General features: G+C 34.1%; 4 protein-coding genes and 1 long non-coding RNA gene across 5 annotated transcripts; 3 read left to right on the top strand and 2 right to left on the bottom strand.

Annotated features, from left to right (window-relative positions):
* Nucleotides 1–1,318: 1,318 nt before the first annotated feature.
* On the top strand, nt 1,319–1,808 carry LOC148172802 (uncharacterized). Its single transcript, XR_015770303.1, has 4 exons — nt 1,319–1,343; nt 1,390–1,439; nt 1,506–1,676; nt 1,721–1,808. It is a non-coding gene; the product is annotated as an uncharacterized LOC148172802 (long non-coding RNA).
* On the top strand, nt 1,694–6,706 carry LOC148172801 (aminopeptidase N-like). The gene is made up of 10 exons (XM_088038814.1): nt 1,694–2,009; nt 3,392–4,002; nt 4,051–4,206; nt 4,253–4,748; nt 4,795–5,033; nt 5,087–5,448; nt 5,493–5,970; nt 6,015–6,185; nt 6,233–6,449; nt 6,497–6,706. The coding sequence occupies exons 1-10, from the start codon at nt 1,818–1,820 to the stop codon at nt 6,647–6,649; spliced, it is 3,075 nt and encodes a 1,024-aa protein (XP_087894940.1). The 5' UTR covers nt 1,694–1,817; the 3' UTR covers nt 6,650–6,706.
* Nucleotides 6,707–7,171: 465 nt separating this feature from the next.
* On the top strand, nt 7,172–8,393 carry LOC148172800 (4-vinylanisole receptor-like). Its single transcript, XM_088038815.1, has 5 exons — nt 7,172–7,773; nt 7,822–7,921; nt 7,972–8,076; nt 8,126–8,281; nt 8,331–8,393. The coding sequence occupies exons 1-5, from the start codon at nt 7,172–7,174 to the stop codon at nt 8,391–8,393; spliced, it is 1,026 nt and encodes a 341-aa protein (XP_087894941.1).
* A 3-nt stretch (nt 8,394–8,396) lies between these two features.
* Nucleotides 8,397–10,209, bottom strand: LOC148172799 (carboxypeptidase Q-like). Its single transcript, XM_088038812.1, has 5 exons — nt 10,120–10,209; nt 9,715–10,068; nt 9,517–9,667; nt 8,794–9,467; nt 8,397–8,742 (listed from the first exon to the last, which is right to left on the bottom strand). The coding sequence occupies exons 2-5, from the start codon at nt 10,053–10,055 to the stop codon at nt 8,481–8,483; spliced, it is 1,428 nt and encodes a 475-aa protein (XP_087894938.1). The 5' UTR covers nt 10,056–10,068; nt 10,120–10,209; the 3' UTR covers nt 8,397–8,480.
* A 114-nt stretch (nt 10,210–10,323) lies between these two features.
* LOC148172798 (uncharacterized) lies at nt 10,324–11,889 on the bottom strand. Its single transcript, XM_088038813.1, has 4 exons — nt 11,692–11,889; nt 11,298–11,638; nt 11,204–11,250; nt 10,324–10,464 (listed from the first exon to the last, which is right to left on the bottom strand). The coding sequence occupies exons 2-4, from the start codon at nt 11,627–11,629 to the stop codon at nt 10,421–10,423; spliced, it is 423 nt and encodes a 140-aa protein (XP_087894939.1). The 5' UTR covers nt 11,630–11,638; nt 11,692–11,889; the 3' UTR covers nt 10,324–10,420.
* Between the last annotated feature and the right edge of the window lie 15,318 nt (nt 11,890–27,207).

Here is a 27,207-nt window from a genome sequence, read left to right as displayed (position 1 = left end):
ATTCAACAATATTGAAATTTTTACTTTTTCTGTTTTTAGAACACGATTGTCGTTTACCAGAAACAGTGAGCGAAGTGAGGGTCCGTTCCAACAGTTCTTATTTTAACAAGTTAGGAACATTACATAGTGTGACGCAAGTATTTTCCATTTCTCACCATATTCTGATTCACGTTTACCCTACGTTTTCTGATGAAATTGTTCCAAAACCTATGCCCAAATTACTTTTTAAATTGAAGGATGGGACCTACGCTACTGATGTGACCTGGGATGGCTTGGGTGAAAACCAACCATTTATAAAACACACATGGACAACTGAAAACGCACCACCAGATCTGACAGAAAAAATTTGCCCCACATACGACTTGAGGAGCAAATTCAGAATTCTCTTGAGCAATTGTAACGAATTGATAACCATAATACATTCAGACCAGACGATTTGTAGTCTTTATAAAATGTATAAGTTGAACAAGACACTTGATGTCCTTCCTAAATGTAAAGTGTAATGTTAGGTTGCTATTATGTTTATGTATCTTTAAATATTTTTGTAAAAAAGTTAAATAAATTCATTTTTAAAGTGAACTTTAAACTAAAATCGTCTTTTACTAAATTGACTTTAGAGTGATTCTGAAACTGGCTCTAAGCTATTTTTATTGAATCCAGGCAATGTGGATGAAATACAAAAAGCGATCCTCCTCTGAGTAGTACAGAATGGCCCAGAACTCATGACCCAGAGAGCAAAGGAAGGTGTCGACATCAAGACAGATTGCAATTTCAAAACCAAAATTTTCTGTTTGTTTAATAGTTGTTTAATGGTTAATAGTATTCACGGAAAGACGTAAAACTGAAAGCCAATCCCGAACAGTTTTGCATAGGTAAAATGGCGCTAGTGATGCGGAGGTAATATTATAACATTTATGTTCAATTCTTCAGTAGGTACAAAATTTACAACTTTTTCTGCTATAATTTTTTAACCTCTCCAAGCTTTTAATATAAAAACTATTATAGTTGATTACTAGGTTCGGAATTTTATGATTCGCTTTAGTTAAAAACAAAAAATCTATAAAGAAAAGTTGCAGTTATAATTTATCACCGCTAAAACATTGAATTTTTGACATTCTCTTTTTAAAGAGTTTGCAATTTGGTAATGACCGCAAAAACTCTCTAATCTGTATGCATTGTGCTATAACTTTCTGTCGTAAAATTTGTAAACACTCAATAAAAAATACTTATCGATTCCAAACGTTTCTAAAACGATTTGAACATTTTGCATAAGATATGCGATTTTGACCTACATTTAAATGCAAATAATTTTGAAAAAATGAAGATGATTACGGGTCAAGTTCGTCATTACACGTTATATCTCACACAACTTAATTGACCATATCCAAGGTCTTAACAATGTTATTCGTTTACAACTGGCCTGTTTCGCCCATTTTATTGTTTATAAAACCAACACAACTTTATATCTACTTCATAATACATATTTTTAAATCAAGTACGATTAGTTATCGCAAAATGACTATTTAACGCTAGATCGAGAAAACTTAATAGTGCTTGAAAATAAAAACGAAATTACTTTGCCTGTTGAAAAAGCCCCGTCAACTGATTCGTCGCTTTGGCTGATAACATTTTTCTCACAAAGGTCGAAACAGGAAAAAATTCAGATAACTACAGCTGTAAATATTGAAATATCGCATTAATTTGTAATCATGTGATTTAGCGACAGGTAGGAATACGTTAGCACTCCACCTGCAACAGTCGTACTTGGTGCACGTTCTTCGTCAAATCAATGAGAGTGAATTAGTGTGTGTGTGAAAATGGGAAGAGGAGGAATCGGAAGATCTGAGTTTTTGGCTGAAGAGTCCATCGATGACATCCGTTATCACAGAAATGGGGGCTGTTTTGTCACCACGAAAAGAGCAGTGGCTTTTGTGTTAGTCGCGGTAGTTTCGCTACTAATAGTTGCTATTTTAATGTACTATTATGGACCAAATCGGAAGTTAGAAGCGGTATGTTTTTAATTTAGTCAAATACAATCATAAAAATAACCAATCTAACAATAATTGGTTTACGTCCGCTAAAGTTACGTAATGTATTGAAGCTTGAAAGAACAATGCTGTTTGTGATTTATACAGGAAAATGTTTCACATTACCACAACAAACAAGAAAATCATCGCAATTATATTATTTAGAGGTTGATACTAATATGGGTAAAATTAATACCTCGACTATTTTCGGAAGTGTAGGCAGTACCATAACGAACGTGTATAATAGATGTAAATTTAATTATTCAATCATTATTACCATCAACAACCTTCGATCATTTTATTACGTCCACAATATTTGATTTGGTTATTTTGAAAAACGATCGAAATTTCGCCGGATTAAAGGTCACAGTTGGTGGATGCGTGCCAAGGTTTTAATAACTGTGAAGGATTTTTACTAGTTTATGAATCAAGTAATTTCACTGAAATTTTGATTTCAGACAGGAAGTGTTTTACAAATGGATAATTTTGTTTTTCTTGACGCGATTGTTTACATGACATTGATTGTATTGTTACATAATGGAAATAAAATGATAAACATGTTCCTCTATTGCTACTGATAGACGTAATTAACAGATACCAATTATATCTTTAAGGTGTCAATTACTAATTCGTGTGCAATTTAAGCGAAGCAATTGAATTTTTAATTAATTGAAGCGTAGTCGATGCGCGATGGTTTAATTACATTTTGTCTGCTTGTTATCGCTTAAAATCGAAGGTTTGCACCAAATTATGTAATCCATAATTTATTGTACTGTAGCTACTTATTAGCTAATTAAACATCTGTTTGAGGATGAGTCGGAAAAGATAATAATTGCAATCATATATTGTACGTCATAATTTGTAATTATTGACCGTTTCTTAAATATTTTATGTAAAATAATTTTGTATAAAATTTTGCAAAACCTCTATAGTTCAAAATTTTAAGATCTTGAAACTTACAAATGACAAAAGATATCAACGCAGTTGATGGCGTATTAGTAAAGTGACATATTTTCAATGATCCATTGTAATAAAAATCGATCGCATTAATTCATGATCATGAGTTCTACGCAAAAATTATTACAAACAGTTTTTTTTTATAAATGACGTTAATTCTTCTCAAACTCAAATATCTTGGCAACATAAACTTGTATACCTCTTTATAAAGCTTATGAAATTATGCTTTCGACACATTCTAGAACAATTTTTGTATCTTTGCATTTTGACCTGACTAATCTAATTATTATTTCTCGCATAAATTCTTCTGCAGAATTTAATCGATATCCGGTACACTACCACGAATCAAATTCCTTCACAATCTTAACATGCTTGTGACTGCTAACACTATTTTCCTTCGCTTCCAGCTACAAGATGAAATGAAAGACATTGAAGAACTGATAAACAAAACAATAAATGAAGAAACTGAAGAAAACATCAGATTACCCACTCATATCAAACCCCTGCATTACCGTCTACGAATTTTCCCAATTTTGGACGAATTCTCTACAGACAATTTCACATACACTGCAGACGTGAAAATCGTCGTTCGTTGTTTAAGCAAAACCAACAAAATTGTTTTAAACATCGACGATTTGGACATTACAGAGAAAAATGTGAGTGTGTCTACTCTTAAGACTACAGTTTTGAGATACGAAGGGTTGAATAAAGACGAAAGTGATGACGACCAGCCGGAAATCTATCGGCACAATTCTACGTCTCATAACAGCAGTGTTATTATCGTTGATAATAATGAAGATAATTCAACTGATGAAGTACTGATAGGAGCCGAAACTGAGTCTTTGGAAGTGATAGAGGTGTACAAAGAAGTCGAGAATTATAAATTGTTTATCGTCATGAGGAATCTTCTCGAGGAGGATCATAACTATACGATCAATATCAAACTTACCAGCAATATTACCAATAATTTGGCGGGATTTTACAGAACGAGCTATAAAAATCTTAATGGAGAAACAAGGTAATCAGTCTCAGATTTTTTATTTCGTGTAAAAAATAATTGTGTTAGGTGGATTGGAACGACGAACTTTCAGCCCATCGGCGCCAGAAGAGTCTTCCCGTGTTTTGATGAACCTAACTTCAAATCTTCGTTCGAAATTAGTATTGCCAGAAGAACAAACATGACAGTCCTCTCAAACATGCCTTTACGTGAAACGGAGCCAATGTGAGTCGTTACTTTAATTAACAGTTTAACAGTTTTATCCAAACAGAATTAACGCTCCTGGTTGGGTCTGGGACCACTTCGACAAGTCTCTTCCAATGTCGACGTACTTAGTGTCTTTTACGATTTGCGATTTCCACAATCTGCGAAGTTCTTCTCCAGTCGCAGGTCCTATTATTAATGTATGGGCTCCTCAGAAAGACTTGAGCAGGGCACGTTACGCGTTGGAGGCCGCTCAGAGTATCCTCCTCTACCTAGAGGAGTACCTAGACATCAAGTATCCTCTTCCAAAAATTGATTTGTTGGCAATACCAAACTTTGCACGAGAATCAATGGGATCTTGGGGAATTCTTTCGTTTCAGAAATCTGCTATACTCCTAGAAGAGTACTCAAGAAGCTGGGAACTCAGACAACATATTTTTATTACATTAGCACACGAACTGGCTCATCAGTGGTTCGGAAACTTAGTCACAATGAAGTGGTGGAATGACTTATGGTTGAACGAGGGTATTGGGAGCTTTATGGCGGAAGTCGTACAAAGCGGGGTATTTACAAATTGTTTTTAAGAACTGTTTCACCCTGTCATTGTAGTTGAAACCACGATGGCAAAGCAGCAACAATTTCCCTTCAAGAGTCATGTACAAGAGTTTTAGTCTAGACAGTTTGAAATCGACACATCCCATTCAAACTGATTTCACAAAAACTGTGCAGGTTGAGCAAATCTTCGACACCATTATTCAAAGCAAGGCAACCAGTTTGATCCGAATGTTGAACTACACACTCACTAAACCCGTCTTCAGGCAGGGGCTACAATACTACTTAAAGAGTTTGTATGTTTTTGACCACGCACGTGGTGAAACAGGTGTTCACATTTTCTCCTCAGATCGTACAAATCCAGCGATCAAGATACTCTTTGGAAGTCACTGACTGAAATTGCCCAGAACCATTCTATGCTTCCTGAAGACTTAACTATAAAAACTTTTATGGAGTCATGGACGAAACAAAAGGGTTATCCTTTCGTAACAGTTGACCGAAATTATGAAACTGGTGAAGCTGTAGTAAGCCAACAAATCTTCATCCAAGACAATATTAATAATAACACTCTTTGGTACATACCATTGAGTTACACGACCACTGATGATGTTATGAAGTATGCATGGCTTAAAAATGTGAGGAACACAACTATTTCGAACATAACGGATGAGTCGAATTCGTCGTGGGTGCTCTGCAATATTGACCAAGCAGGTACGAATCAAACGCTAAAAAAGTCATTTTTAACTGTTTCTTAGGGTATTTTCGAGTGAATTACGACAATCACAACTGGCAGCTGCTGACTCAACAGTTATTCGAGGATCCCAGCGATATCCCTGTAGCTAGTCGTGGTCAACTCATTGACGACGCCTTTGAGTTAGCTCAAATGGAAATTTTGAATTACAGCATCCCATTGAATTTAACAAAATATTTAACCAACAAAGAATCAAACTACATTCCCTGGTTCACCGCTCTCAACAGTCTTGAAGAAATCAAGTTCATAATAAACAACTACGAGTACACCGGACTTTTTGCAAAGTACATGACCAGTTTAATCAAACACAAATTTGATTCTCTAGGAACGAAAGACAAGAGCAACGAGACTCAAAATGATAAGATATTACGATGGAAACTTGTGCAAGTCGCGTGTGAACTACGTTACGAACCGTGTTTAAAATGGGCTCAAAGCGAATTTTCAAACTGGATGGACCAAGCAGACCCGGACAATAAAAATCCGTAAGAGGGTTTCAGTTCTTGCAAAAATACAAACGTGTTTTTAGAATCCCATTGGAGTACCGTCAAACGGTTCAGTGCATGGCAATCAAAGCTGGAAGTTTGCGGGAATGGAACTTTTTGTGGAATAGGACCTTATCGCCGCAAATTACAACGTCGGATCTTAAGACGGCGTACTTAAGTTTGGGTTGCACTCACGATCCGTGGTTGATAAACAGGTCAGTTCTTAAAGAAAAAACCCGGCTATACTGAACCATACTTACAGATATTTGGAATTGTCACTCGATGGTAACATCACCTTGGAGTACGTACCCTACGTATGGAAATCCATCAACCATCTTGTTGGCATCCGTGCAGGCTTCCACTTCTTGAGATTGAACTGGGACAGAGTCTACAACACTTACGAAGACGTGTATCTCGTGTTAAACTCAATCTGTCAAGACTTTCTGGCGTATCTCTCCACCGAAATTGATCTGCAAGACGTAATTTTCCTTTTTGTACTTTTAAAATTCTGTAACACTTTTTACAGTTGACTCAATTCTACAAACTACACCAGAAGGATCTGAAGTCTGTGGCGGCACTCATGCAGGCATCTGTTGATGCTATCAAAGTCAGAACCAGTTGGAGAGAAAAACATCTAAATTCTGTAGTAGAATGGTTGAAAAATGAGTATGAAATGTAAATTAGATTTGTATGATATTACTGTTAAAATAATTTAATAAAATCGTTATTAAAGTTTTACCGCCTTGGTAATTAGGCAGAGATAATAATTCTTTTGTAGGTAATAATTACTGAAAATAAAAATGAAAATAAAAATAAAAACATGAGAAGTCTCTGTAATTATTACTTACTCAAGCGATTGTAACAAACATTGAATATTTAAAAAGTCTATTCAAAAACTGTTCTTGTTATTTTAAGGGTTACAATATAAATTAATAATCACGTAATTACTAAGTGGGACTCATTCCTTGCTTCCTTTAATATAATTGGGTACTCTTTCTTCTCCAAGCTTATTTCCTCACAAGCCGTCATGGACAGCGTTTCAAAAGTAAAATACGAAAATTAACACCACCTCTTGTAACTCTTTATTTTTCAGGAATCCATTCTCTGTGAAACGTTCAAAACAGAAAAACAGTTCTTGTTGTACGGAAGCTTCTACCCATCTAAACACCACAAAATCCCTTTCATCTTAATCGGAGTTTTTATGTTTCTGTACTCATGGACGGAATTTCTTACAATGGTTGCTGTCATGTTCGTAGAAAACAAAAATTTGACCAAACTCTCCGAAACCTTACTCTTCTGCATGACCCAAGCCGCGTTCTTATGTAAGCTTACAAATTTCTTGTACCACAAGGAAAAAATGATCAACATTGAACAAATACTCAGTCATCGTATCCTGAATCATTTAAATTACTTCGAGAAGGACATTGTGAATGGCTACATTGTTGAAGTTACCTACTTGGCTCGTTTATTCAGAGTGTTATGTATCTTGACTGTTTCTTTCTATGGAATGTTTCCATTTATTGATGAAGATCCTGAGCACATGCTGCCGTTGCCAGGTTGGTTTCCTTTTGATATAAAAAAACATCAGTATGAACTAGTAGCGGCGCAAACTCTTGGAATTGGAATTGGAGCTTTCATTAATTCTACACTTGATATTTTACCGACAGTTCTAATTAGTTTAGGGTCAGCTCAGTTCGACATTTTAAAGAACAGGATACAAAATGTCACCAAGAGTTCAGAATCAACCAAAATTATCGAGAAAAAACTGAACGCATGTATTCACTACCATAACATTTTATTACTGTAAGTGTAAGGTGCCCAAAAATGACTCTGTTAAAGTATGTTTTCTAGCTACGTCAAAGAAGTCGAAGCTTTATTCAGCAATGGAATTGTGGTCCAATTTGCAGCAAGTGTTATCGTGATATGTCTGACAGGCTTTCAGATGCTAGTGGTATGACCTCAAAATTTCTTTTTTAATTTTACTATAAGCATGAGTTTTAGATTTCTGTAAAAAGTGTGCAGTTTGTTCTACTGATGATTTATTTCTCCACAATGACGTGTCAGATTATACTGTACTGCTGGTACGGTAATGAACTTATGTACCGGGTAACAACTCATTAGAAATTAAATCCGTTTTACTAAACACTTCTTGCAGAGTATGGGATTATCAGAAGCGTGCTATATGTCAGATTGGAATAACTGTAACGCTGAAATTTGTAAGAGTTTGTTTATAATCATGGAAAGGGGAAAAAGACCGGTTGTTTTGACAGCAGGAAAGTTTTTTTCTCTTACGCTGACGACTCTTATGACGGTAATTTTTTTAGAATAGTTTGTATACCTTTTTGTTTTTTGGTTTGTAGATTCTGAAGTCGTCATATTCGTACTTTGCAGTACTGCAGAGACTCTATGGCAAAAACGATTAGCAATTTTACTTTGTCTAAAACTTTATTAAGATTGTGACTTTACAGTTCGAAGTATCGATAAATATAATTCGTTCTATACATTTATTTCTATTTTTTCGTATTTCTTGGAAGATCTACACTCAAATCCGCGACGATGTAAGCAACAGCAGCCCACACAGCCGTGTTCTTATCCAATACTTCTCCACTTTCCACGTCCAAAGTATCAGCATTTGAGTGATGATACCAAAAGTATTTGTCGTTTTCGTTATCCAAAGACGCGCCTGGAACTCCTTTTGCAATCCAAATATTAATATCGGAACCTACTGACGACTTCTTTGTTGACTTTGTAGCATTTAGTGAAACAAACAGTCTAAAAGATTCGTTATAAAACCTGTAAAAATCGCCTCATTCTTAGTCTTACTTCATAACTTCTTGTAGAATACATCCCCCGGTCTCTTCAGCAACGTATTTTAATCCAACGGGGTTGAAAGTGCCGTCATCCGACTCCATGACAAGAATAAAATTGTCTGTTTCATTCGCATGATCTTGAGCGTACTGAAACGCTCCAACATACCCGAATTCTTCACCTGTCCAAAATACCGAGCGTATTGTTCTTTTCGGTCTTAATCCAAGACTTCTAAGAAGAGCCAAAGCTCCCCAGGATATAAAAACACCTCCACCATCGTCCATAGCGCCGTTACCAACATCCCAACTATCTATATGTCCAGAAACTATAATAACTTTTTCCGGGTGTTCATGTCCTTGAATTTCTGAGACAACGTTTCTGGAAACTACGTCAGGAAGAGTTTGAGCCTCCATTTTCAGGAGGACTTTAACAGTTTCGCCTTCGTCTTGTAACCGTTGTAAGAGATGAGCGTCTTCTACTGTTATACAAACTGCAGGAATTTTGGTAACATTGTCTCCGTAACTCTGCATGCCGGTATGCGGATTATTCAAAGAAAATGGTGTTATCGAACGGATTAACGCTGCAACCGCACCGACTTTCGAAGCTTCGGTTGCTCCACGACTTCGGTACTGCACGGAATCACCGTAACTAATGTAATCTTGATTGAAAACGACGATTTTCCTTTTAGCCTTCAAAAAAAATGAAATGTTCAATTGTGACGTGAAATTAAAATCGTACTTGTGAGGCCTTCTGCTTCAACTCGTCGAAGGATCTGACTACTAGCACTGCCGCTAAGATTCCTTCTGGTACTGTACCGACACTGTTGCCAAGGCTCAGGATGGAAAAGCTCTTATTAAAAGGTGCCACCAATGTTGCAGACTCTGTTCCTCTGAACAAACATAAATAAAAAAAGTGGAGATGTGAAAGACAACGAACCTGACCCAATGAGGTACCATTACGTTTTCCCCGTGTACATTATCCAGTCCATCTGCCCGAGATTTGTTAATCATATAATCGATGGCATTTTCCAAATTCTGCGTACCAGACAAACGATTACCAAATTTGTCAACAAACAGTCGTAGCTCATTATACGTTTGGCCTTTAAAACTACCATTAATTGCAGTGTTAATAATTTTTTGCACAGTTGAGGCGTAAGAAGCGATTTCGGATTTTAGTTCTGACGGTAAGTTGCAGTCTTCTACTGTGTTGTCGGAAATACCACAGTTTACTATCCCCCAAGTTAACGATAAAATGATTACACCTCGTTGAAGTAGCATCGCGTTGTTGTAACTGAAAGCCAAGAGAAACTAATGTAATCAGTTAGATAACCTCTGACATCACCTCGTCTAAATGTTGGAACGTTAATGGAGTCTTTGAGACTGATTAGAGATGATCGATAATAGTGAGATTATACAGTGTTCAAAGTACCTATGTGTAGTAATTAGGTCATAAAAATAGAAAATTTGAGGTTTAAAGAACATTTATAGATTCTTCTATTATATTTATTTTGAAATCAAAGACTCTAGTTTCGCCATGAAATACATTTCTTTTTATTTCTCCGTACTCAGTGGAAGATCCACATTGAAATCCGCCACGACATAAGCCACAACAGCCCAAATAATTGTATTTTTAACCAAATCTTTTACATTTTCCACGTCCAAAGTATCAGCATTTTAGTGATGATAGCTGAAATAACACTTGGAAGAGAAACATGAGACTGTAAATAAAATCATAACATCGCGACGTGAGAATTATAAGGTTCTAAGTGATTTTTTGTGAAAATTTTAATTGTCTGCTTTGCGATTTTTTTAAACATTTTCTATCATGTATAAAAAGGAATTCAGTTATTATTAGTTAACTTAGTTATTAGTTATTATAAGTTAATATTATAACAAGCCAAAATGATTTTAATAGATCTTGTCATTTTGTAAATAAATGTTTAATAAATTAAAGAGATATCACTGATAACGTGAACACTTGATCAATTTAATCCAAATGTTAGTTAGAACCTTATAGTTCTCAGGTCGCGACATGTGATCATTTTATTTTGTGACCTAGCCGGCTGAGATTTTGATTCAAAAGTCATATCTGAGAGTTACTTTACCAAATTTGACACAATCTCAAATTTACTCTTCATATCAAAAACTTTCTGCTGGAGCGTTAAGCCTGTATTAAACTGCTGCTCAGTGTTTTAATGACCAATTGAATGTAACACTAATTATTTCATAACGGATTGTTAGAGTACCACCACTTTCAAAGTTTGTCGCTTTTTCCAGGCTCTAACCTAAAACTGACAAAACTATTGGTGGAAAACCGTTAATTTAAGGTCAAAACCGCCTCGATCACAAATTAAAATGATCACTCCGTATTTCTGAATATACTTTTATTTTTAGAAAAAGGATTGACTACATAGCTATTTTTCAACCTTCAGTTAGAAGGAATTCCGATGACTCGCTACTTTCTTCCGAGGATCTGTAACAATTAATGAATGATAAAATTAAAACTGTTTTTTTTCTTACAATTCAAGGAGCCCCAAGGCCGCTATTAGACTTTCCCCGCTATGATTTACTGGATCTATTCTTAATAGTTGGCCTTCGATAGTAAATGTAATTTGGTTACCAGGTCCACGCACGATTGGTGTACTTTTTGTTATCGTAAAAGTAAGTTTATCATTCACGCTTATCCGATTATCTGTAGCCACTATTCTGCACAATGTAGGCAAACCTGCACCATACGAATAAGTGGCATTATCTATGAACGGCATTTTATTTCTTTGCTCTCTCAACCTACACTGAAATGTCTGCAGTTGTTTTATGCGTGAAATTTTGACACCGTAAAGTTTTTCTTCCATTTTGGCTATCTATAAGAGATAAAGTAAAACATTTTTTTACCTTGGTTTACAAACAAACTAACCTTTTACAAGAAGACGATTTAGATATAAATAATATTAGGGTTTTGTTGGATATTTTAATTAATATTATTATATTCCTACTCCAAATGGATTAAATAAATTGATAATAAACACTAGAATTAGATAAAATCAGTCAATTTCAATAACAATAATTTCAACTGTCAACTATGCTGTCAACTTGACAGCTTGAACACAGAATTGCCAACAAAAGAAATAAAATAGCGTGTAATATTGGTTGCATACCAATCGAACATTATTTTTGTATATATCAATTGTTTGTTTCATAGCCGACTATCAGTTTGTATCTTTTGGAAATGTTGAGGCTCTTTTTTGTCTTTTTCTCGCAACTTGACTTGCTAGACGGTTGATTTTTGGCACACGCGTATAATAATTATTGATGTTTTATAAAAAGACATAACTTTTAACTAATTAAAATTTAAAATAAGACAAATAAAATTAACATTTTTAAGACAAGGATGGGGTTGATAATAATGTCACATCAATCCTTACGTATTCAAGAAATTATATTTTTTATTATACCTGCATCATAATTCTAAATTAAAACACGCAAAAGCGTGCAAAAAGGGGTCTTTAAAACACTAAAGCTTTAAAGTCGTCTAGGTAACAAGAAATAGTGAAATGTCAGGACTAATTTTATTTATAATATAAACATGAAAATTACAATTACTATTGTTTGAAATTTCAAAGCCCGCCGCTTGAAGCTGGTTACTGTTGTTTGTTGCTTCTAATTCATAACTATTAAAAGCTTTTTCATTTTCATTCTTCTGTTGGACGTCCATAGCTCTTGATGAAGTTGATTTAGCAACCGATGTGTTCAGAACACCAGCAATGCGTTTGGAAACAACTATTTTGTTTAAAGTGGATTCTTCAATATAGCTACTAGCCACACTCGAAGATTTCCATCTCACCTGACGTTTCACTCATGGATGCCACCACTGTTTGCCATAATCGTATGAAGTTCGTCGGAAAGGATGACCAGTATACTTCTCAGCGTCGGATAGATTCAGAATTAATCGCAGTTCTGCATGTTCTGCTAGCCTTTTAATATCTTCACTCATTTTCTGAACGGATTTTTACAAACGTGAAAAAATGTGCTTAACAACGTTAACAAACGATTGCTTGCTAACCGTCTCTACGAAAACGATTCGCAAACAACCTTCGATAATTTTATTGGGTAAATTCACAATTTTTCAATGCTCCTTAAGGATTGTAAATGGATAGGTATAATAAAAAATAGCGTATAACACTCGTTTATAAGCGCCTTTAAAACACTTACGACGTTAAAAGCACTCCGCTGACGCGTCGTGCTCTTAAACTCGTCGTGCGTGTTTTAAAGGCTTGCTTATAAACTTGTATTATAATATACTATTAAATTTTGAAAAATCCGTTCATAAATAACAAAGATGTTGAGCCCGAAAGTCCTTAGATGGGCCATCCTGTATTTAAATATGACTCATTTTAATAATTCCACTATGTAGTTGTTGCTTTTCTATTTAAAAACCCAATGTTCTGACAGGCCCATAGTGCACAAACTTAAAAACCGATGAAAATGCTTTGAAATTCCAGCATATCAGTCTCATAAGCCGAGAGCTTTTAAGAGGTACAACCAGTGTAAAATTTTGAAAAAATCGATTTTTTTGCATATATGATAACTACACTTTTAAAAATATTATACAAAAATTTCAAATAGTTTCTGAGTTAAAGCTATTAAAGTAAAATAAACTATTACAATAAAGTTATCTTTAAACGTGTTTTTCTCGAAACTACATTTTTCAAAATTGCTGCAGTTGTAACTCAAAAACAAATCATCCGATCGGCTACAATTAAATATTTTCATATAAAAATTTCAATTTTTCTTCATTATTTATGTAAAAATATATCCTATAAATTAGAAAACATTTCATGCAATAGTTTTCTTTAAAAAAAACAGAAATCACATTTTTTTAGATGGTTGGCACAACCAGTATACCTTAATATGTTTTACAAAACAGAATAAAATCAAAAATTTATACTGTTTTTTTTTTTGTCAAATTCGAATTTTATATTTCTCAAAAATAGAGGTGAGAATTTAAATTAAAAAGAACGCCACTGCTAAAAGCCTGGTTTACATTATAAAAATTTCGGCGTCGCCAATAGTAATTTGAAGTTGATATTGTTATTATAGCAAGACAGTGTCTACAACAAAATATAGGTATTCTTCCTTCATCAAAAAAGATGAACGGTAAACAGTAGACAGACCAATGTGCTTTGATTTTATTTAGAGTAAATAGTCGTAAAATTAAAGAAAGAAAGAACATTATGGATAAACAGAAAAAAAGATAAAGTGTTTCTAAACATTTATCAGAAAATTGAGCGAGCACAGAAATCAATCACTTTTACGAAAAGCAATCGATGTGTACTTTGTAAACTCTGCTTGGGTTATATTTACTTTAAACAACTAAATCGAACTAAATACATACTTAGTTTCTAAAGTACACACTTCTTTAACTAAGCTCGCTTTACGCACTTTAAATTTTATTTTATTTGTTTTACATTTGTTACCACAAGTTAGCATGTTATTTATGTTATTTATGCTAAAAAGCATCATAAAAAAAAGTTTTTTCGAACTCTGTGACTCACGTTGCGCACTAAAAACTTTTAGTTTTATTTAATTTTGTTGAATATAACTTACCCATTCTGCACACAGACTTCGATTAGAATTCAATGCGGACAAAAGACATATGTTAAACATTTCACAAAGTCGATAGTAGCGTTAGCAACTTTCCAGACATTTTCATTTTGGTTTCAACACTCATAAAATTCAACTTCCATTTCATTAAAGCTCGAGTACTTAAGTATCTTTAAACTAGACGAACAATTGTCTACCTTAAAAGCTCGCTTTTTCACTGCGGGGTAAACTAACCAGAGTTAAATTTCAAGACAGTGAAACTTGGTTAATTGCCATTGGTGACTATAATGTAACTAGCTCGAATGTCATAACAAAAATTTTAGTGGGAGAATTTAAGTCACAGTAGATTCGATCAATCAGAAACATTTATTTTTTTCAAATTAACCAATCACAGCAAACTTTTTCTTTTTCGTTCGTGCCAATTGACCGTTGAAACAAACTACTCGTCGATCGAAAAAATTTCCGATAATTTCAAGGTCTCTCTTTATACAGGGTGTTATGAAAATAAACCTTATCATAACTTTTTGTCATAAAAACGACTGATCAGTTGTAATTTAATTAAAAACGCTCAGTTTGTCGTGAATTTTCATAATGTCAATGTTATCAGATCGTTCTTAAAGTGCAAAAAGTGGTACAAAATGGTGGTACAAAATTATTAAGAAAAGTTGTTGCATATGGTGAGTTCTCTTACAAGTTTAATTTTGTGTACTCATTTCCATAACACCTTGTATAAGAAATTAGGAAATTACATATTAATCTCATTATTGGAATCAGTTGTGTTTCGCCTTTTGATAAAGACGGTCGTTTTGGTGATTTGTGCTACAGAGTGCTGCTCTGAGAAAATATCTTGCAAGGTAAAGTACTACCCTATATTATTCAAGAGTTTTCAATTCAGCGAAACGTTAGGCGCGTTTGATCGTCTATTTTTTCAGTTCGTTGGCGTTGACAAAAGCCGTTTAATATACCGAGTGTTTATGCTTAGTAATAATCGGAATTTAAAGGAAGTTAGATATAATTAAACTTCTTTGTTCTTACAAATGTTTATCTAAGATCTGTGTTTGACTGTTAAATACAATGAACAAAATTAGAAGGTTGGTCAAAGAATTTTTCATTTAGACGAAAACATTTCTTAAAATTAGCCACCCACTATTAATTTTGCGATTTAAATTTTATTTGAAAGCACATATGCAAATCAACTTTATAATCGTGTTCTGTACTAGAAATTCTGTTTTCTTTGCTTGGATCTTTTGTAAAAATTTCCATAGTCGTCTCACGCCATCGTGCTGAAATTCACTTTAGGTCTCCAGTATTCATTTCATCCTTCAATTACGTAATTAGTTGAAGGTTAGGCTAATTGAGCAGTACGGCACCATCGACGAACAATTCGTTTTTTTTGGCAAAAAAATAGTTTGATAGCAATACTGATAACTTCGCTCTTATTGTGCTCAATTTCAAGTTCAATCATATGAAAAAAGGCCACACTAAATAAACCTTCGTTAAAATATGCCTTGATTGATTTTCTTTCTGGAGGAAATATGACAAATTCGCTAAAAATCCTGATGTGACCCAGACGTCTTATTGCATAGTTAACAAAGAATCAAAATCAGCGTCTCAGCGAAAATCAAATGATTAAATTTTGTGGCATAGTGAAATCAGTTCTTCATTATTTATTATTTAGGCGTGTACGGAGTTTCGTTTTAAAAATTCGAAATTTGGTTTAATCTGCAATTATTAAATCTGATTATTGCAAGCAGTCTAAATACAAGTTTTTAATGTAAGGGAACAGTTTTGATAAAAACTGCATTGCATTTTTCGGTAAATTTTCTAATTGATTGGTTTTAATATTACCGAAATGGTATTTTCCGCATGTCTTTTAACAACGCGAAAAACTGATTATTTTTTGTTCGCTCAAGAAAAAGGTAGCTAGCAATTAAAAAATTACATAATAATCTCATTATTAGAATCAGTTGTGTTTCGACTTTTGATAAAGACGGTTGTTTCGTGCTGCTCTGAGAAAATATCTTGTAAGGTAAAGTATTACTAAGGTAATTTTAGTGCTACAGTCATGACATTTCGGGAAATTACTAGTTTTTAATCAAATATTAAATTGTAAAATTGTAAATCAAAAAACATAAATAGAAAATTTTATTTTTAATGCCCAAATGCTTCACTAAAATTGATAACTCTCGTAATTTTAGTGAAATTTGAGGAAGTTACTACTTTTAAGAAAACCAAAACTCGATTGTTTAAATTAGAATGTAAATCAATTTTGTGGACCTATGACAGGTTTTCTCTATCGTTTTTCTAGCACTATTGTTGCTACTCTTTCATTATTAGATTGAAAATTTTCAAACTATGTAAAATTGCAAAATCTGTTTTGTCCCTATCGTATATTTGGATTTATTTTGGAACTCGACCTTCTGAAAAATCGTTGTCATTCATTACCCTTGGTTATGGCATGGCAATAGCGCCACCTGATTAGGTACTTTTTGTTCGCTCAAGAAAAAAGTACCTAAACGTCTTTGTTATAAGCAATTAGGAAATTGAATCTCTTTATTGAAAACAGTTGTGTTTCGACTTTTGATAAAGACGGTCGTTTCAGAGATGTGTGCTACAGAGTGCTGTTCTGAGAAAATATTTTGTAAGGTAAAGTACTATAGTGAGCAGCTTTTACCATGGCGTACCTGACTTTTAGAGTCGAATATTATCTTATTGCACTCATAATGTAGAGGGTGTAAACAGGCTATTGTGTCCGAAAATTAAAATTTACGACATCTCCAAGTAGGTAGAAAAATGTGGACCCGTGCCTCTTCCAGGTATTAGCGCGGAGGCTCAAGATGATTGTTGATCCCTTCACCGTGTTTTTTAATGAGGTTGATAAGCTTTTAATTTTTGTTTATTAATTTGAAAAAACCGAGAGACATCAAGTTTTTACGATAAGAACGAAAAAATAATGTTGGAACATGTGTATTTGCATAATTATATAAAAAAATATAAAGAACATCCTAATCCTATCTATCTAATTAAAAATTAAACAAAAATTATGAAATTTATATAAAGTTATAAAAAAACTACAAATTAATCATTCCACATCAGAATCATCACTGTCATCATTAGTGTTTATGATGAGTTCTGGAAAGTCATTTCGACCTAGGAAATTGTTTTCCACGTGAACTGTGTGGTCAATACAATTGGACCAAAGAACACCGTCAATTTTTTGAGCCTCTTCGCGGATCAAATTAACGACAGAATTAGTCAAATTTGGCGTTAAATTACCCTTCCTAACTCGGTGTTTGAGTTGGCTCCACACCAACTCAATGGGATTTAGCACACAGTGGTATGGTGGAAGTCGCAAAACCTGGTGTCCACAGTTTTCAGCAAAGTTGTCAATCGCATATGATTTGGACTTATCCACGTCACTTTGTGTAATTAAAGCAACCAAATTCTTTTTTGTCTGCTTTAGACCTTCGGGAATGGGAATGTTCTCTTCCTGGACGAATTTCAATAAGGCATCCTTTTTTGAAGATTTAGTTGGGATTTTTCGGTCTTAAGAAAAATATCTAAATTTTATTTAAAATAATGAATTGATAATAAATAAAAATAATGGTTTTCTTGACTTACCTTCTTTTAACAAGTTTTGCTCTAGAACGTCCATTGGCTCTACACCAATTACGTCGATAAAATCATCATTTTCATCTTCATTAGATTGATCTAACCAAGGTTGCCACATCATGAAATAGGTCGTAAAGAAAACAAAGTGAACAAAATTCGCCAAACAGTTAACTTCAAAATGATTTTTCGTACTTACCAGTCCTCTTTATACATATTACCACTCTTTTTAGTTTAACGACATTTTAATATTCCACTTAAAGTCCCCACTTTTTCTAAGAATTAAAGAATTAAGAACAAATAGGCAAACAGACTCCTTACAAAAGATTCTGAAAAGTACCTATTTGTGGATTAATTAAACAGCAAAATTGGATTGCGATAGAAAACTAATTTTGCGTATGAGAAAACAATGAGAAGGAAACGAATGTTTATAATTCATTTCACAAATTCAGAAGCATTATGTTAATATTACATTTTAAATTACTTATATGTATTTGTGTTAGGATTCGAAAATTCTTTATAATTATGTAAAATACACGTTCCATCATTAAAATGATGAAATTTTTTCGTTGTAAAACTTGATAGCACTCCATTTTTTTAACTTGTTTAAAATTTAAATTAATAAACAAAAATTAAAAGCTTATCAACCTCATTAAAAAAAAACACGGTGAAGGGATCAACAATCATCTTGAGCCTCCGCGCTAATACCTGGAAGAGGCACGGGTCCACATTTTTCTACCTACTTGAAGATGTCGTAAATTTTAATTTTCGGACACAATAGCCTGTTTACACCCTCCACATTATGAGTGCAATAAGAATAATATTCGACTCTAAAAGTCAGGTACGCCATGGTAAAAGCTGCTCACTATACCCTATATTCATTTATAGACATTTGGGAGAGTTTTTAATTCAGAGAAACGTTAGGCGCGTTTGATTGTGCATTTTTTGACTCGTTTCTATTAACAAAAGCAGTTTACTATACAGAGTGTTGATGCTTAGTAATAATCGGGTTTTAAAGGAAGTTAGATACATTTAATTTTTTTTTTCATTCAAATGTTTTATCTAGGATCTGCGTTTAACTGTTGGATATGATGAACAAACTTTGAACATGACTCTTAGAATTTTGAAAATTTTTTATTTAGACGGAAACATTTTTTTTAATTAGTCGCCCAATATTAAATCTTGCAATTTTAAATTTATTTTAAAACTCAACTTTGTAATCGCGAGAATGGGTAAGATTCATTTGACTGAAGTGTTACTAGAAATTCTGTTCTTTTTTTTGGTTGGATTTTTCGTGTAAATTTCCATAGTGATCTCACGCCACCGTGCTGGAATTCTTTTAGGTCTTACGTATTAATTTCTTTCTGCAATTATGTAATTAGTTGAAGGGCAGACAAGTTGAGCGTTACCGAACCACCGACAACAATTAGTTTTTTTTTATAGAGAAAGAGTTGAATAAGAGCACTGATAAATTCGCGAATATTCTGGCCAATTTTAAGTCCAATTAAACAAAAGAAAGATCACACTAATAAACCTTTATTGAAATTTGCTTTTCGCTAAAAATCCTGGTGAGAATCAAAATCACTTGCGTCCCAGCGAAAATCAAATGTTTAAATTTTGTTGCATTGTGAAATCAACGCTTCATTATTAATTTTTTACGCGTGTTTGGAGTTTCGTTTAAAATCGACGTCCTTTAAAATTCGAAATTTTGTTCAATGTGCAATTATTAAATCTGATTATTAGAAAGCAGGCTAAACGCAACAAGTTTTTATTGTAAGGAAACGTCGTATTTTTCGGTAATTTTCTGATTGATTAGTTTCAATATTTCCGACTTTTGAAAACGAGAGGCGAAGTAATAACGAATTGCCGTCTTTAAAATATAGCAATTCTCCGTACGTTTTAGTCTTGTTTTTTAACGCAGAATAACGTAATTGATTGGAGCTGCATTGTTCCTAATTAGTGAAAAGGAAGGTCAGTTACAAATAGATTCGGAGTGATTTGTTTTCAAAAAAAAAGAGTTAAATAATCGTTATCTAATAACGCTTGTAAAGCCATCATTTATTTAGTTGTGCTCTGAATTTTAAGTGAGAAAGACGTGCTACGGACTTTATTAATTAATTAAAGGTAGGACTTGTACGGTGGTTTAAAAGTAAGCGTGTATTGTTTGTACATAAATATTCGATCCTTTTACTTAATACGTATTTATTTGTTGCAGATATCATCCTAACTTCGGAATTTTCACTCGAAATCTTGGAACATCTTGAAGAATGTAAGACGAAGGATTAAGGTAGGACAGTTTAGTTGCATCTTTCTAGTTCACTGTTCTTGTTGCATTTTTGCATCATTTCTTCATTTCCCAATTTTATCTTTTTTATACTTTTTCTTAGTCTCATATCTATTGAAATGAAATTCCTCCTTTCTATGACTTTTTTGCGTTTTGCCACATGAACTTCAATTTCCTCTCTTTTTAATACTGGAAAACTCTGTTCAGTTCTTTTATACCAACACAACAATGAACTCTCTTTCTTAATACTGGAAAATTCTGTCTAATTCTTTTATACCAACACAACAATAAACTTCTATTTCCTTTCTTTTTAATACTGGAAAATTCTGTCCAGTTTTTTTATACCAACACAACCATTAACTTCTATTTCCTCTCTTTCCTAATACTGGAAAAGTCTGTCCAGTTCTTTTATACCAACACAACCAAAGGGAAACATGTAGGTAGACAAAATTGGGGAATTAGATACACACACATTTTGCGTGAGTTTATGGAAACATCCATGTATGTTCTGTATTCTGCACATAATTTAACATCACTACACTTACTGCCACCTACCCTGTACACTTAAGCATACCAACACTAGTAAGGGGATCCACGTTCATCCACGTAGGCACACACATTTAGGAAATTAGGTATCTTTTGCGTGCGTCTATGGAAACATCCATGCATGTTCTGTAGCCGACACATTAGTTTGTCAAGTTACGGCAGTTACGGAGTCTTCTAAAGGTGTTCAGTTTGTGTGAGCTAATGATGCGACGGTGTCAATCCGATACCGACCAGCAGACGTCGGGTACGAATGACTTCATTTGCAGCTCTCAACTCTCAGAGCGCATTTAGTTGAAGCTGTATCTGCATATCTCCACGATTTGACTTTAGAGGGGGTGGATGAACCTTAAGGCGGGGGGAATTAGTTAGAAAGCCGAAGGAGAATGCCGGTCGCATCACATGCTAACCTAGAAACAGGGCCAATGTTAGTCATTCAATACCCCAGGCTCGGATTGTGTTATACCATAATGGTTGGAACGGAAGGAACTATTGAGGTATTTTGCTTTCATTTCTCCAACACTGGTTGGACAGTATTCATTTGGCACCACCGAAAAACTGGCCTCGACTGGACAATTGGTAGCCGACAGACCTTAGTATGTGGGCGCGCGATGAACGAACATCATGTTGAGGGGGACGAGGACAATGTAAAGACGGGAGACGGGAGCTAGCTGTCGTTTGAAAGCACAACTGCCCTTCGAATCAAAATTTACCATAGCGTTCAGAATAGAGTTTAAAATCATTTTATGTAATTTATTTTTCAAGGCGATTAGTTTGAAAGTAAATGTCCGGTTAGTTTTGCTAGAAGGGTGGACACACTTTACGGGACACCTTGGTCAAGATGCTCACTCACGGGATAAACATTGTTTCGTTGAACATTGTGGACTTCCGGGAGCCGAGTTCATTTTGAATCCACCAAGATCCCCTACGGTGTCTGTGTTCGCGAAAAAGGGGTGTATTTTGAGACCAAAAATGGGGGGAGAAACACCCGAATTTCATTCATTTTTTCTTGCCACTTTACACTTTTCAACTCCAACTGGTGTCGTTTTTGTCCAATCTTCGATGAGTCACTCTGCCCAACCACCCATTCATTCCCCATCTGAACACTATTTTTATTAAATTTTCCTCCATTCCACCATTTTACGACGTTCTTCATTTTGTCATTTTATCTATTTCAATGTTCTCTTTTTTTTCTTATTAAAAAATGGGAGGAGTCACCCGAATTCCATTCATTTTTTCTTGCCACTTTACACTTTTCAACTCTAACTTGTGTCCTATTTGTTCAATTTTCGATGAGTCACTCTGTCCAACCACCCATTCATTCCCCATCTGAACACTATTTTTATTAAATTTTTCTCCATTCCACCATTTTACGACGTTTCTAATTTTATCATTTTATCTATTAATGTTCTCTTTTTTTCTTAATTATTCCTCCTATTTTAATTTCACTATTAATTTCGAGTGCCGACATTTTTAGTGCGGGAGATAGTTCAGTTCAGTTTCTGTAGTGTCTTAAAAATAAAATTAAAATCGTTTTAAAACAAAGTGAGTGAGTAAGTGGTTCCTGGTTCCTGATTCCTAGAGGGGGAAGCAATGGTAGGAGCCTGTCGATGCAGCTTCGGGATCAGGATTAAAGGGTAAGTTAACTGCTAACTTTAAAATGTTAGTTCAAATTTCTAATAATAAAATTCTCTTACAGTAAGTCCGTGTACGAAGACGATGGCGACGTTGGATCTCACAAGGTAGGATTTTTTCCTTCTGGGTGACGGGATTTGAACGACGATGGACCTCGCGATGGGAGTTGTTCGCGGAGTGTCAGTGCATTCGTTTTTTGACAAGTGGTAGTGGTAGTGACACTGTGCAAGTTAATATGCAGGTAAGTCAAAACTATGTTTACCTAAATGAATATAATTTCATCTCTTTACAACTCTTCGTAAATTCGGAACTTCCGGGAGTGTCAAAGTTAAAAGTCGAGTTCTGCGAAACAGTGCCGAAGCTCTTTTTAGTGCGCGAGCTACTTTAGTGTCTTAAAGCTAAAATTAAAACCGTTTTTGAAACAAAGTGAGTGAGTGCTTCCTGTGTCCTAGAGGGGGATGCAGTGGTAGGAGCCTGTCGATACAGCTTCGGGATTAGGATTAAAAGGTAAGTCAATAAAATTCGTAATTTTTGTAATTTTAGTGCTACAGCTATGAAATTTGGGGAAATTGCTAGTGTTGAATCGTTTATTAACTCTGCCAAATTGCAACATAGTAAATTAAAGGACACAAATTTTATAAATTTTTATTTTCAAGGCGAAGCCGAAGTATGAAAGATTCTTTCTTAAAATTCGTAATTTTAGTAATTTTAGTGCTACAGCTATAAAATTTGGGGAAATTGCTAGTTTTTAATCGTTTATTAACTCTGTCAAATTGGAAGATTGTAGATCGAAAAACACAAATTTTAGAAATTTTTATTTTCAAGGCAAAGCCGAAGTATGAAATATCCTCTCTTAAAATTCATAATTTTGGTAATTTTAGTGCCACAGCTATGAAATTTGGGGAAATTACTAGTTTTTGAACGTTTATTAACTCTGTTAAATTGCAACATTGTAGATCAAAAAACCCAAATTTTAGAAATTTTAATTTTCAAGGCGAAGCCGAAGTATGAAAGATTCTCTCTCAAAATTCGTAATTTTGGTAATTTTGGTACTACAGCTATAAAATTTGGGGAAATTACTAGTTTTCAATCATTTATTAACTCTGCCAAATTGCAACATTGTAAATTAAAGGACACAAATTTTAGAAATTTTTATTTTCAAGGCGAAGTCGGGTTTCTCCTCGTTTAAAATTCGCAATTTTGCTACTTTTTGTTTGAAAATGCGAGTAAAATGACTAATAAAACATTTCAATTGCAGTAGGTCCGTGTACGAAGATGACGGCAACGTTGGATCTCACAAGGTAGGATTTTCTTCTTCTTTTTGGTGTTGGGATGTTGCGTTTGCTGTTCTTCGCGGAGTGTAATAAGTGAACCCGTTTTTTGCGCAGTGGAAGTGTTAGTGCTGTTGTGTTGGTGTGTGTTAACATGCAGGTAAGAGATTATTAGTCGCGTAAATGTAAAACACGACATCTGCATCTAGCCCAAATTTGACACAGCTAATATAAATTTAAAAAAAACACCTTCGTGATTTACAAGCTTTTATTTTATTAATTTAATAAATTAATTAAAAGCTTATAAATTACGAAGGTGTATATACAGGGTCTATCAGAACTGGCGGACCAAAATCATCCCATGGATAAATGAACTTCTGCAGATAAAGAGAAAATTGTTTAAAAAAATCCATTCTTGTTGGCTTTTAAAATAAGAACGGTTTTAATTGACCAATCGTGTTGTAGATGTAAAATTACCTTAAAACATATATTTTTTACCATAGAAACCTATTTAATTGTTGCAAAAAATAATTGACTGTTATGTCATAACAAAGTATTTCTGACAATTAGACAGTCATTCCAAACGTTGATTTGTGGTTTCATTGTATTTAATAATTAATTATGTTTACCCCGGAAGAATATTTTGATATGGTCTTGTTGTATGGAGAGTGTAATCGCAGTGCAACAGCTACTATCCAGCAATACGCACTTCGTTTTCCAAATAGGGAACAGCCTAGCCGAAATGTTATTTTAAGATTAGTACAGAGAGGAAGAGAATCTGGTAATTTAAAAGTATGCAGAAGGGAGGTTGGGGGTGCCCCAAGAACTGCGAGAACCGTGGACAACGAGGAAGCGGTTATTGAGATTTTTGAAGAGGAACCTGAAACGAGCATTAGTATTGTGGCCAGAAATCTTGAAATGTCCACCTCTTCTGTTCAACGTATTCTTGAAGACGAACGAATGCACCCATTTCATTATACTAAAGTGCAATGTCTTACGCCGGAAGATTATCCTCTAAGAGTGGAGTTTTGTACTTGGCTTCTGCGGGAACATGAAGCAAATGAGAACTTCGTCAAAAGCATATTGTTTACAGACGAATCTTGCTTTCAAAAAGATGGATTTTTCAATCAAAGAAATTTTCATGTTTGGGGGCGAGATAATCCGCACGTCTTCAGGCAAAGTAATCCCCAGCAAAGATTTTCTGTCAATCTTTGGGCTGGAATTTTTGGGAACGCCATAGTAAATTGTTTTGAGAACAAGTTATACGCAATTATAAAACATCACATTCTTTCAGGTTGGCCCGTACGAATTTCCCGCCAGACTCAACGGCCAAATTTATACAAATTTTTTAGTTGATGATTTGGACATGCTGCTGGACAATATTCCTCTACAAAGATTAAGAAATGTTGACATTAACAATATTTGGTTCCAACATGATGGATGCCCAGCACATTTTGCAAATGTAACTAGGAACCATTTAGATGTTAGATTTCCTAATGCTTGGATAGGCCGCTGAGGCCCAAGACGTTGGCCCCCCAGGTCGCCAGACCTTACGCCCTTAGATTTTTTCCTTTGGGGACACGTCAAGAATTTGGTGTACCGAAATATGCCTGAAAATATTAACGTGTTAAGAAACCGCATTCAAGAAGCATTTGCTTCAATAACAGCTGAAATGGTCAGTAATGCTAGGGCAAGTCTACTGAGAAGAGCTGCTCTGTGCATTCAAGTGGAAGGAAGAAATTTTGAACATTTACTTTAAAAACTATTTACCTATTTTTTCAAATTTATACCGCTAATTCATTCATTTTTGTTATTTCTGTATTCATTTACTAATCTGTTTTTCGGATTCTGTTAATTTTAAAGTTTGAGTTTATTATTTCATTTTGTTGGTCTTAAAATAAACTTGTCAATTTTTATGAGAAGACGTCACCTAAAAAATTACGTCAGTGTAACAACAATGCAAAAATATTTAAGATGCATCCATAGTTACAAATAAAGCAGGAAAAGCTAATTTTCAGGTAATTTAACATCAGCAACACGATTGGTTAGTTTAAATTGTTCATTTTCTGATCACTATTAAAGATGGATTTTTTTAAACATTTTTCCAATTATTCCCAGAAGATTGTGAATACATCGTTTCATTTTGGTCCGCTAGTTCTGATAGACCCTGTATATTGTGTGATTCATTAAATTTCCATTCGCAGTTGGCTTTGAGAAAAAAAATCATGTCGTAACTAACACCATTACAGTAGTGTCGACTTAATATTTGCGAGATTTGCTAGTTATCGAACAAGAAGTCAACGCACGTCCAAAATACACGACCTACCTAGAATGGAAATTTAATGAATCACACGATATATATATATATTATAGTTATTATTATTATTATTATACATATTTATCATTAAATTATTATTAATTTTAATCTTTCATCAAGCTTTTTCTGTTGCTCCAAAAATTAGCGTTGAATGCGAAATTGTTAGATAAAAGACAACTATGTCCAGGTAAGCACACCATTTTATATTATTTTACATTATTTTACCACATAAATAAAACTTTTTTTTAGGTTTAACTCCGCCTGCAGCGTCCTGGGGTCTGTTTCATGAAACTAACTCTGCTATTTACAATTAGAAGTTGATTAGTGTTTGAACTAAAGGCACCTTAGAAATTTATCATAGTAAGTTGTTATGGTACAAGCCCCCTGGGGTACATTCCGTATCACTAAGGACGCTGTTGCCGGTCCCAAGCCCGGAAAAAGGAGGAGGGTTTTTCGGCTATTTTAGGAAGAAACCTGCCCATTGTAAAACCGCTTTTGAGGATTATTTCGCGGTTGGAGAAAAAACTGGAAACATAGATGACACCGACTTGTGGATTATGGAAGCCAGTTTTGTCATGGAGAATGAAGATGTTCAAAGTGAAGACGAAATATGAGAAATCGTAATTTTAGTGCTACAGCTATGAAATGTAGGGACATTACTAGTTTTTGATCAAGTATTAACTCTGCCAAATTTCAACATTGTAGATTAAAAGACACAAATTTTAGAAATTGTTATTTTCAAGGCGAAGCAGAAACATGAGAAATCTTTTCAAAAATTCGTAATTTTGGTAATTTAAGTGCTACAGCTATTAAACTTAAAGAAATGACTAGTTTTTAATCGAATAATAACTCTGTCAAATTGCAACATTGTAATCAAAAAACACAAATTTTAGAAATTTTTATTTTCAAGACGTAATTTTAGTGCTACAGCTATGAAATTTAGGAAATTACTAGTTTTCAATCGAATATTAACTCTGGCAAATTTCAACATTGTATATTAATAGACACAAATTTTAGAAATTTTTATTTTTAAGACGAGGCCGAACCATAAGTTATCCTTTCTGAAATTCGAAATTTTGGTAATTTTAATTAAAATACAAATTAAATTTGGGGAAATTACTAGTTATCGATCGTATGCTAACTCTGCCAAATTGCAAAATTGTAGATAAA

This window comes from Gnatocerus cornutus, chromosome 6, assembly GCF_029298725.1.
Source record: "Gnatocerus cornutus isolate USDA-ARS CGAHR chromosome 6, icGnaCorn1.1, whole genome shotgun sequence".
Classification (NCBI taxonomy): Eukaryota; Metazoa; Arthropoda; class Insecta; order Coleoptera; family Tenebrionidae; genus Gnatocerus; species Gnatocerus cornutus.
This window is presented reverse-complemented; position numbering and strand designations above follow the sequence as displayed.

What these genes read in the sequence shown, in the direction of transcription:
- LOC148172801 (XM_088038814.1), top strand. Translation starts at nt 1,818, where the DNA reads ATGGGAAGAGGAGGAATCGGAAGATCTGAGTTTTTGGCTGAAGAGTCC. An exon ending in CAAATCGGAAGTTAGAAGCG is followed by an intron (nt 2,010 to 3,391) that starts GTATGTTTTTAA and finishes CTTCGCTTCCAG; the next exon opens with CTACAAGATGAAATGAAAGA. An exon ending in GATCCGTGGTTGATAAACAG is followed by an intron (nt 6,186 to 6,232) that starts GTCAGTTCTTAA and finishes CCATACTTACAG; the next exon opens with ATATTTGGAATTGTCACTCG.
- LOC148172800 (XM_088038815.1), top strand. Translation starts at nt 7,172, where the DNA reads ATGTTTCTGTACTCATGGACGGAATTTCTTACAATGGTTGCTGTCATG. An exon ending in TACCATAACATTTTATTACT is followed by an intron (nt 7,774 to 7,821) that starts GTAAGTGTAAGG and finishes TATGTTTTCTAG; the next exon opens with CTACGTCAAAGAAGTCGAAG. An exon ending in CAGGCTTTCAGATGCTAGTG is followed by an intron (nt 7,922 to 7,971) that starts GTATGACCTCAA and finishes CATGAGTTTTAG; the next exon opens with ATTTCTGTAAAAAGTGTGCA.
- LOC148172799 (XM_088038812.1), bottom strand. Translation starts at nt 10,055, where the DNA reads ATGCTACTTCAACGAGGTGTAATCATTTTATCGTTAACTTGGGGGATA. An exon ending in ATGGTACCTCATTGGGTCAG is followed by an intron (nt 9,668 to 9,714) that starts GTTCGTTGTCTT and finishes ATGTTTGTTCAG; the next exon opens with AGGAACAGAGTCTGCAACAT. An exon ending in ATTCTACAAGAAGTTATGAA is followed by an intron (nt 8,743 to 8,793) that starts GTAAGACTAAGA and finishes CGAATCTTTTAG; the next exon opens with ACTGTTTGTTTCACTAAATG.
- LOC148172798 (XM_088038813.1), bottom strand. Translation starts at nt 11,629, where the DNA reads ATGGAAGAAAAACTTTACGGTGTCAAAATTTCACGCATAAAACAACTG. An exon ending in GCCTTGGGGCTCCTTGAATT is followed by an intron (nt 11,251 to 11,297) that starts GTAAGAAAAAAA and finishes TAATTGTTACAG; the next exon opens with ATCCTCGGAAGAAAGTAGCG. An exon ending in GGAATTCCTTCTAACTGAAG is followed by an intron (nt 10,465 to 11,203) that starts GTTGAAAAATAG and finishes GTGTTATTTCAG; the next exon opens with CTATCATCACTAAAATGCTG.